Below are 18,887 nucleotides of genomic sequence, written 5' to 3'. Positions count from 1 at the left end.
CACATAACCTATTGTGAATTAATTATTTATAAGATTACTCAATGAATTGTTGTTATCTACTGTATCTAGACTGAATATCTTCCTGGTCTGTGTAAGACTACAACACAGGAAGTAGAGAGTGAAAGAAAGACGTATTTATTTTTAGTTTGAAGCTGTATATCTACTGTAGAAACCACATAGTGTCAAGAACTGCACACACATACCTTTTCATTTTAAAGGAACGGTATTTTTAAATTCAAGTAGCAGTCAAAAAATAGTGTACCACTTTTTATACAGTCACAAGTATGGTAATTTTTTGGTCACTAGCTGTATAACTGCTAATTTGGTGCTAAAACCATTAAGTACTGGATGGAGTAAAGCAAGCCTGTGAGCGAGTGCAGACAAACAATGACATTTTTGTACTGCTACGCTTACTTTCTGCAACAGGTTGATATCTGATGCAGATTATCTTTGCAGTGAGGCAGTGTAGGCTACAGGAGCTGCTGCTGCCACTGCTGTCTGCTCTTTTGCTCTGCCGTGCTGCTACTGCATTGCTCAGTCCTGCTGCAAACACCTGTTGCTACCGCTGCTGCTTGTACTCACTACAATTTTACTCATTAATCATTAATCTACGGATTCATTTCTTAGATCAGTCTATGAAATGTCTGAGAAATGTGAGAATGAGGCCTCAAATTATATCTTGTGCACAAAGTAATCACAACATGGGAATTATGTAATTATATTGAGGCCATAAACTTTAGGCTATCTCATGTGCACACATTTGAATTGTGGCCTCAATAGCCCATATCAGGGGATGGCAGCCTTTACTAACAAAAGAGCCATTGTTGGCCAATAAGAAAGAACAGGAGCTGCAAACCTTTTTTGAGCCTTACAATGAAGATCAAACTGCCTACTAAGTCTAAATTAGCCTACCAACATTACTAGTAGCTCATAATGAGTATTTATTAACATGATTTTGTCAGAATGCAGCGAGGACCCAAGTGATAAAAAAGTCAGAGGCTGGACACTGAAGGAATATCTCAGGAGATCTGGAATCAAAATCTTGCTTAGTTAGGGAAAGTCAAAACTAGATTTAAAGTTGGCAAAAATTAGAGGAAAGGGTGCTAGGTCGCAGACTTTCGTACGCAATGATGCACATTTAAGCTAACTTTTTAATAACGTATATTAGCTGCATATTTTTTTTACAATTGAAGAATACAAATTCCTTTGGGTCAACACCAATGATAAATGGAAATGAAAATAAAAATGTAAAGAAATAGGCCTAAACTTTTATTTTATAATTTCTTACATAAAAAAAAAGAGCCACATGTTTTTTTTCAATTGCTAATTGGTTATCAAAATAGTTATTTTCCTAAAACTAGTTTTCTTAATTTGATTAGTTGTTAGCTTAATCCAGTGGTTACCAAAGTTTTCTCCTACTGGGCGTAAAATGAAAAATTGTATATCACTGTATTAGACACTTTTAATTACCATAAATCAAAGAATAGCACAAAACTTTTACTTTTTTCTGTCATAATGTCAACTGGAAGAAACACACAGTTTTGCTGTAAAAATATAACATTTTCATGCAAAATTTATGGAGATATACCATGATGTGTGAATGAATGACACAATTACCCTAAAAATAAGGGGATTATTCAGTCTAAATTACAGTTTTTGCTGATATTTACATTTAAATTTAGAATAGAAAATCCACTCACTGTAATTTTTACAGTGTAGTTCTGGCTACTACCAGCTGCCGGTATTTTTCCGTAAATTAAACAGATTTTTTTTTTTTACAGTGCAGCATTGGAGAACAATGAAATTATTTCAATTTAGCCTTGCCACGCCCCCCCCCCCCCCCCCCCCCCCCCCCCCCTTTTTGTAACCCTGCGCCCCCCCTAGGGGTCACGCCCCCCAGTTTGGGAACCACTGGTTTAAGGCTTAATCTCCTCATTTCAGCGCTATCATTTTGTAGGTAAGTTGACCTTCCAACAGTGCCATCATGTGCCCATGAGAAGAAAAAAATGTAGCTAGGCTGAAATAAACTAGGCTGAAATGTAGCTAGGCTGGAATAAACTAGGCTGAAATGTAGCTAGGCTGAAATAAACTAGGCTGAAATGTAGCTAGGCTGAAATAAACTAGGCTGCACATGACCTGAACTATTAAAAACAACAACATATGTTTATCTTAAGCTATGTAGCTCAGTTTCTAAGAGTCCAGAGCTCTCTGTTTTGTTTCTTTAGCCGTTAGCCTCAAGCACAGTTGGCCTGTTGATAATAACAACTATTGCCATGGTAACTAAAGATCGGCACTTCACCATTCAAGCTAGCTGACTTCTCTTGCTAATGTTCATAACTTGAAGAGTTCTGCTCAGGTTGTGTTTGTGTGCTTGTTAAGTTTGTACATGGTTCCACTGGTAAACAACGGTCTATTAAAATACACCCACTACCAGACTAACTATGTATTTTTGTAGTTAAATGGAATTTTGTCGGCAAAGGAGAGAGGCAGCTTTCCCTCGAGGTAGGAGATGCGGTCCACATCGAGGAAGTCTGCGATGGTAAGAATCTCAAAATCAAAAAATATATACACTATTGTTATGTTAAGTGTAACATAACTTCTGTTAAAATGCATTTATTATTATCATAAGTATTATTTTTTTTTTAGCATTCTCATCAGTGAAACATGTAAAATGTGTTTTTGCATCTACTTACGTACATGGGGAAAGGAACCCTGTGGCTTTTCCTTAAACCAAGTCAACTTTTCCCTATTATCAACCAGCAGCCTTATTAAATGTATATGCAGAGCCAACATTTTTTACTTAACTGGGAAAAATAATTGTTGCAATTACTGTCTGCAAGTAGTCAGAGGTAAAATGTTGGCTGTTAGTGGGGTGGCATAGCTAATCTATTGTTCATTTTTGATAAAAGCACCAAATTTGGTATATATATAGCTGAATATATTTAGAAAAAGATTGGATATTGGGCCATCGCATATTCGCAGTCTGATGACCATGGCCGGCAATTTTCCAAAAATTGCAGCCAGCTGTTGCAAGTAGATAGAACCTGGGCTACCTCCAAGCTGCTGTTCACATGTTTACAACACCACAAATAATTAATTAAAGTTAAAGTGAAAATATGTTTTTTGACAATGTAAAACAATAAAAAATTAAAGAAAATGCAAGTTAATGGGGAGATTGCCTCTGCATGTTACAGTAATAAATGGAACCCCTTGGCGTTCCGATGTTCTGAATGAAAATGGGCTCTCTGGGTTCCCACGAGTCTCCTCTTTACAGACATGTAAAGTACTTTATGCTGATAACATGCAGTTTAAGGCAAAACACACATTGTTATTCTCATGCATTAACATTTTAACACTGTATTTAAATATTTGTCAATACTGGGCTCCCTAAACTTTAAATTACATAAATTAGCTATCACTGGAAAGCTGAGACCCTTTGTGGTTTCAATGAGCCTTCTTTAATTCGGGTCGTGTCAGATGATGTCAGTCCCCATAGAAGCCCATGAGAGAATTTCTTGAATCTTGACCTCACTGTATAAGATGAGCTACTGTGGCCTCTAGGATAATCACAACCTCATGAAGGGCTTTCAGAAGATGTTAAATATATCATAAAAGCACCAAATTTGGCAGATGTGTTGATAGATACTGTTGCAAGAACATGATGCGAATCCTTTGAAATTACCTGGTTTTCTGCATTAATTTGTCATAAAATGAGATCTGATCTGCATCTAAGTCCCAAGTATAGACAAATACAATGTGATTAACCTAATACCACACAAACAATTATAATATTTCATGTTTTTGTTGAACACACATTAAACATTAAACATTCAAAGTGATGGTGGAAACAGTAAGTGAACCCTTGATTTAATAACTGGTTGAACCTCCTTTGGCAGCAATAACCTCAACCAAACACTTCTGATAGCTGCTTATCAGACCTGAACAACGTTCAGGAGGAATTCTGGACCATTCTTCCTACAGAACTGCTTCAGCTCAGCCATATGGATGTCTGGTGTGAACGGCTCTCTAGAGGTCATTCCACAGCATCTCTATTGGATTGAGGTCTGGGCTCCGACTGGGCCACTCCAGAAGGCAGATTTACTTTTTTGAAGTCATTCTGTAGTAGATTAACTTTGATATTTAAGGTCATTGTCCTTGCTGCATCAGCCAACTTCTACTGATCTTCAGCTGGCAGACAGCTACCCTGACAGTAACCTGTAGAATACCTGATAAAATTGGGAATACATTTTACCTCAATGATAGTAAGTAGTCCAGACCCTGAGACAGCAAAACAGCCCCAAGTCATGATGCTCCCTCCATCATACTTCACTGTTGGGATGATCTCATATTGAATGCAGGGCCCCTTTTTTTTTACACCAAACTTAGTGCTGCAAGTTGACAAGTCAATTTCTGTTTCAGGATGGTTCAGAGGCTACCTGGTTAGAAACCAAGCCCAATGGGTAAGAGCTCTCACACACAACCTGTTGTTGTTGGTGTTATTGTTGTTGTTTTTTTTTAACATCAGACTGTGCATCACATTGATTTTAACAGAAGGTGAATATAAAACATACTGCATAACACCTGAGATATCTCCTTTTTTTAGTTTTGTGGCTGGAAAAGTAAGAGCCACCAGTGTTTTTTTTTCTTATTTATCTCACCTGCACATATTCCTCTTTAGGGAGTGTTCCCTGCCAGTTTTGTCCAGCTTAGGGAGGTCACCATCAACAGCCGAGGGTGAGTATGCTTAAAAAGTGTTGACATCTGACTCCAAAGATTACATGGAAACATAACAAATTAAAACATAAAGGTATCTGTGTGCGATTCCAGAGGCGAGGAGGTAGTGATGTTTACAGAGATGCCCTTGGTGAAGGAGGTGACCACCACATTGAGAGAGTGGGGGAGCATATGGAAGCAGCTCTTTGTGGTAAAAGACAAACAAACAAGCTGAAACACTTTCTGCAAGTGAATGTGTCTGTGAGTGTAACACTTTACATGTACTTTTCCAGGCCAATAAACGGATGCGTGTGAAGCAGGTCCAGAGGCTGATGTGGGAGCTGATGGAGTGGCGTTCCCAGCTCCTGTCAGGCACTCTGCCCAACGATGAATTCAAGGAACTCAAACAGAAAGTCACCTCCAAGATTGACTATGGCAACAAGTATGTTGGTTCAAAAACAAAATTACTTGTTCATGCTTTAATTAAGCCACTGTTCCAAGCTGATCTTTCTAATTTTAAGACTATTCCCCCCTTATCTTTCTTTCTTCCCTCCCCTCATCCTTATGTCATCTTCCCTCCACCATTTCCATCTTCACTTGTAGCCTTTTATTTTTATTTTTTTTTACCTCACATTAATATCCCCAATCCTCGTCTGAGTAGTATCTTTTGCTTCCAACCACAGGATCCTGGAGCTAGACCAGGTGGTTCGGGACGAGAATGGGAACATCTTGGACCCAGAGCAGGCTAGTGTCATCAGTCTGTTTCGAGCCCACGAGGAGGCCACAGCCAAGATCAATGAACGAATCAAAGAGGAGCAGGTACGGAAAAAGATGAGAAGGCAGTGCAGTAGAGGGCAGAAAAAACAAGGAGGGAAAAAGGCTCCATAGAAAGTTTCATGGGATAGAGAGAGACTCTCATGGTTGTGGTTTTTATTGTGTTTACAATGATGCAATGAGGTTGTAGCTCCAGCTTCCTAGATGGCATAGTGCCAGTCATTAAGTTTGTGTTTCTGTCATTTCCTATTGCTATGGGCCCTCTTCTGTGTCTAAAAAAAGTTAATTTAATTGATTGCTGCAGTTTGCATTAGACTTCCCAGAGACGTGTGCACCTTGGGTTTTTCCTTGTGAAACTGTTAATGGGAAAGTATGAAAGCTATCATAAACCAGACATAGGTGGAATCACAATTTTGTCATTTAATTTAGTTTTTTAATGATAAAATAGTCAAATGAAACCCTCTCTGCTCGAAAAAGGCCATGGATAATACATTTTTACTTGCCAATCATGTCTGTCGGCCAAACCTAATTAAGAATTCACTTCCTTGCAGATTTGTTTGACTTCACTTTCACTCCATACAGCCTCTTTTACATTTACTCATTAGTAAGAAGAGAACGTACTCATTAGGATTTCTTATTGATTTTCTTCTCTATTACAAACCAACAATCTGGATGCTGCAGCTGGTCCATCCTAGAATGAAGTAATCAGCTGTAATGAATTGTTATACTGACCAGCCAGATTTTGTCAGGACCTTGAAATGAAGTCTTTTGGCTGGCATTTTATCCTGTAAACCTCCTACAACTTATGTCCTCCTCTGCAGTCCAATATCCAGACGGACCACAGTGGGATCTCAGCCCGGATCCAGTCTTCCCCCACCCACAGCCTCTATGTCTTCGTCAGGAACTTTGTCTGCCGCATCGGAGAGGATTCTGAGCTGTTCATGTCGCTCTACGACCCCAACAAACAGGCCATCATCAGGTGTCACTTCACTTCTCTCTTAGCTTTAGTTCTCTTTGCCTTATACAGTAAGCTATACAATGTGTTTTAGTACATGTGAATGTTTTCTATTCAGTGTTTTCTTTTCAGGTTGATTTGAGGATTTGAAGCCCCAAATTCATATGCAAGTATAAATGCATTAGTTCAGGCTTCAAATAAGAAACTCATGTTAATGCTGAAGTCTGGCAGATTTCATTTAACTCTCCCTCCATTTGTTTCATTAATTTTAGCGATGTAGCATTGAGTTGCAGTTAAATAAAAAAAGAAGACAGAAATCGCCTTAGTGTAGCTTATATTTATGTGACTTTTATACAACCCAGATTCCAAAGAAGCTGTACGCTGACTAAAACAGAAATAAAAACAGAAGGCAACCAATTCAGAATGAGTTTAAATATCTACAGAAAACAGAAGTTTTGCAATTTTAAAATGATTTATCTTGCCTTGGTACTGTATTCAATTGAATGCAGGTTGCAAAATATTTGCAAATCATTACATTTTGTTTGTATTGTGCTTTTCACAGTGTCACAACTTTTTGGGAATTGGGGTTATATTTAAAGGATTTCGATTATAAAATAAATAAACTCCGTCCATTGAATAAAGAAAAGGGGAAAATTAAGATGAAGTGGGGTTAGAATCCAACATATCCCTTTTAGTACCCATCTACTGGCCGAAATGAATGAAAATACCTTAAATTCAAGTTGAGATTTTTTTCCCTCCATCCCTCCTGTTTACATACCTCTCCTTTCCTTGTGTCCTCATCTGTCGTGTCTCCTCAGTTGTTGAAGCCCACTAAATTAAAACAATGGGATGCCAAAAATAAGAATACAGAACACACAAATTATAGTGCAGCACATGCTGACTGGCAGCACGATGTGGTGCCTGACAGTACTGATGCTAAGCCCTGTCACTCACTGTCATACCGGGTATATCTACGTCTCTGCTGCTGCAGCTGGCAGCATTAAGATAGACCTGGATCGATCATGTTTTTCTCAATATATATCCCCCACCGTTCCAACGTCTCTTACTGTCTTGGCATTTATCCTGATTTCAGATTTGGGCTCATTTTATTGTCTAGGCCTTTCCTTTTCATACTACCCATACTCTCAACTTGTCTATCTGTCAGTCTCTGAAGGAACTGGTAGATATATGTTTTTTTACAGAAATGTTTTAGGAACTTTTCTTAGCTTTGATACTCCCTGCTGTACCCATAGACACTCATCTGTGTGACTGTCATGCTGTCTATCTTTCTATTCACCTCTCTGTCAGTGTCTGCCTGTGCTTGTATGTCAGGAAAATTCTATTGGGAATAGAGGGGTTGTATTTTTAGCACTTCAGTGTGAATTGTTATGCAGCCTCATTGAGAAGCATTAGGGGATCCACTTGCAGAAGATCAGAAGACAACTGAAACTGAAATTTTAATGTAATTTTCCTAGAAATCATGTAATGTAATTTATATATATATATTTAATTTATTTTATTTATTTTTTTATTGAGTGAGTAAGGTTCTGAATACAATACATTCAACATTTCAGCATGTTACATCATCACCATTTCTTCAAGAAATCACATTTCAAGATTTAATGAGGTATCATGATTTGGAATTGCTCATGAACACAAATACAAAACGATAACACACGGTCGTTGCCACAGGTAATACTGTCTCCCCACACACGACATAACTCCATCCAAGCTAATATATGTACATTTTTATCCCCCACAACCCACATACACACACTTACACACACTTACACACCAACATCCTTAAAGTTCATGGATGCTGGGGTTTTTGCGCCTTTGTAAATTGAGCTCTGTATTTTGTTAAATGGTTTCTCCATGTAACTGTACTCAGTTATTGTCCTTTCAATATTCAAGTAATATTTTAATAAGGTTTTCTATTTTTGAATTCAAGGCACTTCCTTACTTTTCCAGTTTCGAGATATTAGCCTTTTCTAAACTAATGACGAAAAAATGATTTGCCATCCAGTTGGGGATCTTATTTTCCCAACATTTTGAAAAAGACAAATCGTTGTTGTCAATATTCTCCCAATTCTCTCTCATTTTATAACAATACCAATAGGCATGAATGCACAGTCACTCTGAGTGCAACACAAACCTGTATCTAAGGTAATCCCATTATGTCACATCTGTAAACTGCATATAGCATGCCCATGGACACACGACAGGCTGCTCTGTGATCCTCTTCCAAAAAGTAGAGGCTCATCCAAAGACGAGGCTTTCCAGATTTAACTGGGCAAAGCGATTGCTCAGTCCTTCAGAGAGTGTTTCTGTCTTTTTGATTCACCACTTCTGCAGGTGAAAATGCACATAACCAAAAATAGAATTTCATAATCTCAAGTGACTGAATGTAAAAGTTTTGGTCAAGGGAAATGGGGTGATATTTATTATACTGTAGACATTGTGTTGTCTAGCTTTGCAGAACATTAAAAAAATAACTCATTTTCACACTTTGTGCAGTGAGAACTACCTGGTACGCTGGGGAAGCAAAGGATTCCCCAAGGAGATCGACATGCTCAACAACCTGAAAGTTGTCTTTACAGTAAGTAACCACAGGAGGGCACTATCACACTGTTTCTTAGCTCTCCAGACACTGCACCGTGTAGGAACGAATAGATCTATTCCCTCTCAGAAAATGTTATTGTTTCTTCATTTTCTCTCTCTACTTCTTCCCAACTTAACCTTATGTCCCCAACTCCTTTTCCCTCCATCTTTTCATCCTTGTATCTCTTATTCCCTCTTCCACACTTTTCTTATACTTATGCTTTATTTTCTCTCTGTGTTTGTCTCTACCAGGACCTGGGGAACAAAGACCTGTGCAGAGAGAAGATTTATCTGATCTGTCAGATTGTGAGAGTGGGCAGGATGGACCTGAAAGAGACAAACAACAGAAAGAGCACTCAAGGCCTAAGGCGGCCATTTGGGGTGGCAGGTACTTGAAGATCAGCCAGTAGAATTTTTTTTCTGGTCAAAGGTGCTGCTAAATGGCCAATCCAAGCATTCAAGCAATGTGTGAAGTATTATTTGTTGTTATTAGATGTACAAGGATTCCTTTTTGTAGACTTTCTCTTAAAGCTGCAGTACATTTGACTTATTCCACTGCCAAATGTCAACAGTTAGGCCAGCACTTAAGGCCTTTAGTAACCTCCTCAGTGGTTTTTACTTTTGTTCCCTAAAGGTCAGAGTAATTTTCTCAGATGTGTCTGCGACTATTGCAGGTGTTATTGCCTATATTTACACATGGGAGATAACCAATACAACTATACTCATCTTTAGCACAAACAAAACTAAAATATTAATGGTGGCCGTCAACTACTTTTATATTTCTCTTGGCGTGAAGATATTGTTGCTCCCACTGACTCAAAATAGTTGCCTTTATCCTCAATTAACCTCTGAAACTATCAGAGTGTGTGGTGGGCCCTATTTTGCTAGACTGGTGTGTGTTAGAGAGATTTATGTACAAAATGTTCACAGAGGCTGTCTTTGTTGACTGATGCGAAGCCACATCAGAAATGACTCTATAGTATTGTCTTTGATTTTGTCATCACAGACACATTTGTTTTCCTTTTCTTGGCAGTGATGGACATTAGTGATCTCATCAAAGGGAAGATGGAATGTGATGAGGAGAAGCAGTTTTTCATCCCCTTTTTCCCGTATGTCCTATTTTCCTCTTCTATTTCTTACAAATCCTCCCTGTAATTAAACTGCAATATTGCATTTTTCTACAGGAAGGATTTAAAATCTGCACGATGTTAGATTAAAGCAGTTTTTGTGTGTTTTCAAGTGTGTTTGTTTGTGTTTGTTTGGCTCCAGGGTAGTTGCTGAGAATGACTTTCTCCACACCTTGCTGAACAAAGTGACAGCATCACGAGGAGACAGTGGTGGACAAGGTACTGTTCTGTACGAAAAGAGGATTAGGGCCACGTGTGAAAAATGAATTTGAGTTCTGACTCTGTGAGATTAAAGTCAGAATTCTCAGGAAAAAAGTCAGAAATGTGACTTTATTTTAAATTTCTGAATTTATAGTCAGAGCTCGTATGTATTTTTTTTTTATCACATTTGGCCTTAATCCTCGGTGTACTTCTGCATTTACAGGCTTTCTTTCTTTATTTTTTAAGAGTGTATACCATGCAACTATTCAGCCAAAGTTAATGGTCCTGTATGCACTAAAGATTCCCACTGGACTGTGTACGCTGCAGCCATTTGTGGTCAGACAAAATGGCCATTTCTCATCACCTCCTTGCCTCTTCTCTCTGCTCTGTGGGTGAGAATGAAGGACATTATCCTGATGGATGGCATGCGCCCTCGAGCCAATGTTTTCATATTACTTACCCTTTATTTCTCCCTCACCAGCTTCCAGTCCCACTGCCCGCTACCTTGTGTTTATAGCTGACTTTGACAACCCTTATGGGTGACACAGTCTTGGTCCACATAGAGTAACCTCACATGTTAGATTGCTATGTCCTATCGCCCAGCTTTTATCTTTCCTCTTGCTTCTGAAAGCCCTGGGCATAACCTAGATATGAGAGGAGCACCCGGATGAGCAGATATGGAAGGAGCACCTGAGGCCACCAGATGTCTGTTCTTAACATTACTCACCCTAATCTCTCCTTCCTCTAACTTTGAGATGCTTCTGCCACAGTGCGCACACACACATACTGACACACATATACAGAGCATTCCCTGTAGGTATATGGTTAGCCTTGAAAAGTGGGTTTGTGACATAGTCTAGATTTCACCAACTATCTATTTCCCTAAAATAGCCCACCCCTTTTTCCATGCTCCAACCATTCTTTGTTTATGCTTTCTTGCAGCGTTTCTCTAAAAGCTTTGAGAGCCCATGTTCTTTAGGACTAAATTTCTGCCTATTATGATAACACCTTCACCCTTTCTTTGTCTCCTTCGCCCCCCTGTTTTACAGCCCTTTCACAAACAGGAGACAGACGTTTTATAGTATTATTGATTACAGTCTAGTCTGTAACAACCTTGGAACACTTTAACGCTATGCTTTCCGGAGATAAACACTAACATTTTACAGAAAGTGGTTCTCCCAGCCTGAAGGTTTCAGGGTTTTGTGTAGGTCCTGAAAAACATGCTAAAATGTTTTCAAAATCAATTTTAATAGCACCTGGCCTTGGAATCCATTGTTCATTGATTTGGCTTTTATTTTAATTTACTTTCCTGCAGAGATAAATGAAAACTCCTCTCTGGATCCCTCATTCAAACTAGCTTGGAGTGGCACCTATTTGTGCAAGGAAATATTCTTAAATTTATTGAAATTAAGTATTGAATTTAAATATCTGATATCAACCCACACCTTGTGTTTTTCTAATCTAGTTTGAGTAACCGACTTTGGTCACAATTGAAGTGTAACAGGAAAATATTTTTCTCCTCCAACCCTGTGAAACTGTACTGAAATGTACATAAAATAAACAAAAGCAAATAAGATATAAATCTGGAACTAACAGCTAATATCAGATACCAGCCATTTATGATGAAGGTTCTTTACTTGTGTTCTTATGAAACTGAAACCAAAAATAAATCAATGAAAAACCACGATGAAATGCTTCTCTACAAATTTCCTGTGTCTCTCATAGACAATTAAACGGGATGTTGTCGACTGGTTTGTGGACTACTGTTTTGAAGCATTGAGTTGGCATTCTGTTGTCGCCATCTTGGCTTTTTGGAGCCCGAAATGATCATATTTGGATGAGAGGGAGGAGCTGGGAAACAGCAACCTCTGGGCCTGAAGAGTGAAGCAAATAGACCAATTATTTGTGTACAAACATTGATAATGTACGAATATGCTTGTTGCAAAAAACACTGTGAAGAAAACTAGCTGCCAAAAAGACTACTTTCTCACAGGACTTTTTTTTTATTCTTCTGTTGAAATGCTGTTTCAATATTATAACAACTTGACACCTTGGGATAGGCACGTTTAAAAATGTATATGTTAATGTGTAAAATAATAATGTTATTTATCAAAATGAAGACTTTAATTAGTACCCAAGGCATTTACGCATTGACTTCCCATTTCCGGCCCAGAGGTTGCTGCTTGGTATCTGTCATCATGGTAAATTATTACTCCTGACATTATCGACCCAAATGAAAATAGCATTTAAATTCATTAAAAATTAATACATAGCCTTTCCTTCTCCTCTGCCACCACCTCCCTCCAGGTCTGTGGGTGACTATGAAGGCTCTGGTTGGGGACATAGTCCAGATCCGGAAGGAATACCCTCACCTGGTGGACCGCAGCACTGTGGTTGCTCGCAAGCTGGGCTTCCCAGAGATCATTATGCCGGGTGATGTTCGCAATGACATCTACCTCACCTTACAGGGCGGCGACTTCGACAAATACAACAAGACGACACAGAAAAACGTGGAGGTCATCATGTGGGTCTGTGATGAGGAGGGCAAGGTCATACAGGTGAGCAGCATGAAGAGATGAGACCGAGGAAGCACAGAGCATGTCAGTAATAGGAAATGGATTTGTGGGATTGGCTTGTGTGTGGTAAGTTTAAGGTAGAATGTGTGTGTGTGTCTGTGTGTGTGTACTGTATGTTCAGCGTTTAAGAGATTGATTAGTATAGGCCAGTGAGCAAGCATGGCACTGGTCAAGCACTTATTCACACTCTCATAGTCAGGGGCACACAGACATGGTTTTATCCCCGAATGAAAATCCATTGTGGGCATACATGGATGAACACACACACACACACACACACACACACACGCGCACACACACACACACACACACACACACACACACACACACACACACACACACACACAAACATAAAATCATGACATGCATTTTTCTCTCTCTCCCTCTTTCATAGAACTCCATCTGTCTGGGAGCAGGGGATAAGGCGGTCAGTGAGTACAGATCTGTGATATACTACCAAATCAAACAGCCCCGCTGGATGGAGACAATTAAGGTGTGTGTTAGCAGAGTTGCAGAGTTTTACTTCTGTCTATACAAGAGACTTCTTTTAGTTTCCTTCAAGTTGGTCTGGTGTTTGTATAGCATTTGCATTTCTCATTTCAACCACAACCTTCAGGAAAATAAAATGTAATGGTATACCTGTAAAATGTTAAGATATCTGTAATTTAGTTTCTTTAATAACATGTCCTCCAGGTGGCAGTCCCTCTGGAAGAAATGCACAGAATTCATTTACGCTTCATGTTCAGACACCGCTCTTCCCAGGAGTGTGAGTATCAGCCTCTCTTCCTCTGCCAGTCATTCACACACCCCTCGGCTGATTCCCTTAGCATTCTGAGACACTGAAAAGACCGAATGATTGGAAGCAATTTGGAAAATGACCCAAGGCATCATTAAGCACACTTGATTATACAAATCAGTAGTCTTTCTTCCTTTCGTGCCAGGATTGTCACCCTTCCTCCTCCCTTTCTGTTTACCCGATGTGTTTCTCCCCTGAACCCTCCCTCTTTCTGTTTACAAATCTGTCTCCTTTGTCTGCAGCCAAGGACAAGAGTGAGAAGAACTTTGCCATGGCCTTTGTGCGTCTGATGAAGGACGATGGGACTGTTCTACAAGATGGACTGCATGACCTTGTCGTCTTCAAGGTCAGAACGACAACATTTGCAGGAAGAAAACAGATTAATTGCTGAGCAGGTTCAATGTCTTCTTCAAAGAAAAACAAATAAAAAATACATTCGACAAATTTCAGCGAACTGAAAACCTGATTCATTTAAAAGTGGATGCACAACAGAGTTATTTCTGCCCAAATCCCCTCTTCCTTGAACTAAGCTTTCAGATTTATACAAATGCTTAAGCTCCTCTGAGAGTAATAAATAACATAGTGAGCCTTTTATAATGAGAAAGGGTCAGACTTATTACTTTTGTTGGACCAACCAGTTTTGGTTTGCACAGTCCCACTATAATAAATCTGGAATGTGTGTAATGTGTCAGATTTAACAGGCAACTCACCATCTGGTGGATAACAACACAAAATATTTATAGAAGTCTTAATGGTCAGACATAACTGACTGGGAAATTGTATCTCAAAGCTCAGTGCCATTCCCCACATCATTCTGGAGTTTTTGTTGTTTTTGAATACTGCTTATCTGAAATATACTTTATATACTGTACCAGTTCTGTTCAGTTGCAAGCATCTTCAAAGCAGACTTAGACATACAGTGAGTCTGGACAAAGGGATTATAGCCACCCAGGTTGAATGAAGCCAAATAGATTTCCTGCCAAATGAGCCAAAGCTAAGATTGAATCCCCCTATTGATTAAATGCCAAACGCAATGAAGATTAATTACTCGTGATTCACTCAAAGACCAAATGGATGGTCCCCATGTGCCCTCTTTCTCGATTATCTCTCGTTATCCCTGCATTCCTCTCAATCTCTGTGCCACTCATGGCTTCAATCTCTTACTCCCTGCTTTTCCATCCATTCACTCATCATTACTTATTAGAGTTGAGGTTTGAGGCCCTAATGAATCTGTGACCTGAAGACTGTACATTGACATTATGGTAGGTAAAGTATGATCATGTAAACGAAACAACGGAAAAAAAAATCTTTACCAATATTTGGTATTGTTTTTGTTTATATTCTTATTTTTAATCATTTTTCCTGTCTTGGCCCTAGATTTTCCAAAGTTGTAAGTTTACTATCCGAAGTTGTGTGAGGTAGAGGTAGATAAGGTATAGCAAACACAGAAGTTACTGCTGGGTAACTGGCGACTTCAGTCATTGTTGTCTTTTTTTTTTCCTTCTGACTCCTCATAAATCATTGCAAGTGTAGCAAAACCATAGAAATAGAATAACAGTAGAATGGACATTTAACTGTTTGTAGAGGTCATTTGACTTGTTCAAAGAAAATTGCAATTGCTGTTACTTGTTATGGTGGCGTCACATGTCAGTGTGGTCATTCCCAGAGATGTCTGGCCAGTTAGGTTGTCTGCCTAATTTTCCAGCTGCTGGAAGTGGAGTGACAGTTGGGATTGCTGCTGCTTACTGCTACACTGGTTACAGAAAGTGTGTGGATGAACTATTCATTTGCTAAATCTCAGTCATTTAGCGGCTGTTTCTCCATACTTTGTACTACTCCACTGCTGTTTGGTCTTAACTCCAAAACTTTTTTAAAATGGAAGTTAGCCCTCTACAACGGTCACAATTATTTTCAATGGCAATGGTTCAAATAAAAATGAACGTCACTGTGACCAGCTCTGCTCTGTTGATTTTAATGGAGATGTCTTTCTACTCTTATTCTATTTCTATGAGCAAACCCCAGTGTCTTCGACTCCCATATGTGTTTGAAGACATTTTGACTGAAGACAGAAAATATGATTCTTGTCCCATTGGTGCTCCAACAGCCACCAAGCATCTGTGTCATCATTAGTGAGTTGTGGTATTAATGGTGTGTCAACATTATTGGATTAAAAATTACTCGCTCACATTGTCCTCTCAGGGTGACAGCAAGCGAATGGAAGATGTGAATTGCTACTTGTCGTTGCCCTCGACCCGCCACCAACAGAGCGAACACCACAAGGGGACATCACTGAGCCGCAGCTCCAGCAACGTGTCAGGGAGCGGAGGCCTGTCAATCAGCTCGAGAGACAGCTTCTGCATTTCCACACTGGTTTGCTCCACCAAACTCACCCAGAATGGTAGGTGTATGTATATGTGTTTTTGTTTGTGTTTGTGTGTGTTACAGTCATCAAATAGCCTCTTTGTCACATTGTGTTGACATTAAGCTACTCAAGAGACCTGGCAGAGCAAAAGTTTTTTATACAAAAACACACATCCTTATATACAAAAAGGTTGCAGAAAGGTTAGGACAGAAATTATGAGGAGGGCGGTGTTTGGAATTAAACCTGACACGTCAAAAAACATTAATTAACATCTTCTTTCAACGGAGTAATAAGGCCAGCCCAAGACAATGAATCATCAGTTGGCTGTGAGATTGGTAGAGGACAAATCCGCTGCTGAGAAAGTCTCTTAGAATCTGAAAACCCTTCTGATCCAGTGTACTGTGCATACTGTCTTCTTTTGGGCTAAATGGCCAGGAAATTCAGATTTGTCTTTTCAGAAAACCTATAAAATAGGTAGTGAAATTCAGGTATCCTGCAACCCTATCTGACCTCATTAGCGTTAGTTTTACATTTAGTGCTAAAAGTTGAGTCATGATGTCAATAGCTGAAGGGTGAGAGGAGGTTAGGTAAAGGAGATGTCCAGCCAATTAACAGTGAGTTGACAGTATGTTTATTAGGTTAATGGTGTCAAAACTACAAGCAGTAGTGAGAAATGTTGTCACTTTGTCCTACACACTCAGCTGCACACACACACACACACACACACACACACACACACACACAGACTGAAATGCACATCCACATCTACAAATGCATACGAGCACGTGTATTCCAGACAGTAAGGTGCATCAGGCACAGGTGCAGTGCAACAGCTGTTACTGAGGAAGCCAGTCCATCATGATAATGAACATTATCCTGCAGTATTAATCACCTGTACCACACACACACACACACACACACACACACACACATACACACACACAAAGATTTTCAGGCATGCATGCACACAGTGTTGTTCGGGGCCACCCACCAGATGTGCAGCTTGGCTTGGAGAGTAAGAAATTATTGGACAGGAAAAGCAGTGAGTTCCAAGCGGGCAGCCCTACAGAGACATGGAAATCTGCCCCATGTCAAACTGTAGCAGAATTAATGACAGAAACTGAGGATTTCAATGTTCAGCTGAAAGTCTCACTCAGCAGAGGAACAGGGACTGTCCACATGACAAATCATCAGGCAGTCCGATGCAGTTAATTTTATTAGGGCTGCAGCTAACAATTACTTTTATTGTGGATGAATCACAAAATGACAAAAAAATACTTTCTCACAGTTCAAGTTACATCTCAAGAGCTATATTATATACTTTATATCAAAAACAGTATAACAATTGCAGTAATACAAAACTGGAAAGGCAGCAAATTGCTAATTATTATATTGTTGCAATGTCTTTTCTGTCAAGTAAATGATAAACTGACTAATTGTTTCAGATGTATTTTCAATACAGTGTAGCTTTATTCCACTTTGTCTCATCTTCTTTCACATTATTTTAAAAAGCACCATGTCACTGACTGGTAAAATCAGTGTAACAGTTTTTATGTATTCTGCGCAACACAAAAGGAGACACGCATTTTCAAATGTTCGAGGACAAAGTGAAAAATTGCAATTTGGAAAATCACTTTTTATGACAAAGACCACATTTCCATTACAATAGCCTGAATCAGCATCTACTATTAAGTAAGACAGCTGCATTTAGACAGCAGAGTAGAAAATGTACTCTGTGTCTCACCTCTCCAGTGGGCCTGCTGGGGCTGCTCAAGTGGAGGACTCGACCTGAACTCCTCAGAGAAAACCTGGAAAAACTCAAAATCATTGATGGAGAGGAGGTGGTCAAGGTCAGTGGTGTGAACACAAGTGTTTCTTTGAATAAGTGTGCAGACTGGCATGTGTACACTCTTGCTGGACCTCTCCTTTGTCTCTGTGTAGTTTCTGCAGGACACCCTGGACGCCTTGTTCAACATCATGATGGAACACTCTCAGACTGACGATTACGACATCCTCGTGTTTGACGCCTTGGTGAGCGTGTGATATGTTTACCCAAATAATGTGTGTGTAACTCTTGTCAACAGATGCAGCTGATTTTGTGATAGGCTGTCTCTGTGTGTATCGAGCCTGACATCTTTGTGACTAGCTATCCATCTTTTTTCAAATAAACATGTCCATCAGATGATCATACATAACTTCTTATGTACCTTGTAAATGTCTTCTGCAATGTTAACATGTAACCCCCTCCGACTCTCTGTTCTTCCCCTTCTGTCTGCCAGATATACATCATAGGTCTGATCGCTGACAGAAAGTTCCAGCACTTCAACACAGTGCTTGAGGCCTACATCAAGCAGCATTTCAGTGCTACACTGGCTTACAAGTAGGCAGCTTTCTGATTTACAACACACTTTCTTTCATGTTATTCTGTCTTGTTTTCTATGTTTCCTGAATGACAGAAGGTGCTGTTATCTTCACCGTGCCGATGTGGTATAATATATATATATAAACTATGTTCCAACACAATTTGTCATCAGAACACTTAATGTAATTAATGGAAATATAATGTGTACAAGAGCAAAATATTATAATTGATAAGTGCTCCAAAAAGCAAGTGTTCAACTGTTAAACCTGTTAAAGAAGTATTTCACTACTGGAAAGATGGTCTTTTCATAAAAGTAGTCTGTTGGTTCTGTAGAAAGACACAAGTATTTTTTAAGTTGCTGCTACATAACCAGAGAAAACGGAGAAAAAGGCCTGTGGTATTTTCTTTTGCTCAAAAGTT

The 18,887-nt window shown here is 39.3% G+C and overlaps 1 protein-coding gene across 1 annotated transcript in view; it reads left to right on the top strand.

The window, feature by feature from the left end:
• Positions 1-18,887, top strand: part of LOC131981752 (dedicator of cytokinesis protein 2-like) — a 114,345-nt gene that overhangs the window by 921 nt on the left and 94,537 nt on the right. Inside the window, exons 2-20 of the mRNA XM_059346193.1 lie at positions 2,456-2,539; positions 4,420-4,460; positions 4,679-4,734; positions 4,828-4,924; positions 5,007-5,155; positions 5,397-5,532; positions 6,309-6,466; positions 8,960-9,041; positions 9,296-9,431; positions 10,077-10,152; positions 10,313-10,389; positions 12,679-12,929; positions 13,342-13,440; positions 13,641-13,713; positions 13,986-14,089; positions 15,943-16,141; positions 17,858-17,955; positions 18,047-18,136; positions 18,385-18,485. Of these exons, the coding sequence (XP_059202176.1) occupies positions 2,456-2,539; positions 4,420-4,460; positions 4,679-4,734; positions 4,828-4,924; positions 5,007-5,155; positions 5,397-5,532; positions 6,309-6,466; positions 8,960-9,041; positions 9,296-9,431; positions 10,077-10,152; positions 10,313-10,389; positions 12,679-12,929; positions 13,342-13,440; positions 13,641-13,713; positions 13,986-14,089; positions 15,943-16,141; positions 17,858-17,955; positions 18,047-18,136; positions 18,385-18,485 (2,107 nt within the window). The remainder of the gene's footprint in view (positions 1-2,455; positions 2,540-4,419; positions 4,461-4,678; positions 4,735-4,827; positions 4,925-5,006; positions 5,156-5,396; positions 5,533-6,308; positions 6,467-8,959; positions 9,042-9,295; positions 9,432-10,076; positions 10,153-10,312; positions 10,390-12,678; positions 12,930-13,341; positions 13,441-13,640; positions 13,714-13,985; positions 14,090-15,942; positions 16,142-17,857; positions 17,956-18,046; positions 18,137-18,384; positions 18,486-18,887) is intronic.

Source organism: Centropristis striata, chromosome 12 (genome assembly GCF_030273125.1).
Source record: "Centropristis striata isolate RG_2023a ecotype Rhode Island chromosome 12, C.striata_1.0, whole genome shotgun sequence".
Lineage (NCBI taxonomy): Eukaryota > Metazoa > Chordata > Actinopteri > Perciformes > Serranidae > Centropristis > Centropristis striata.
Note: the sequence above shows the minus strand (reverse complement) of the source record. Positions and strands in the feature narration are given on the sequence as shown.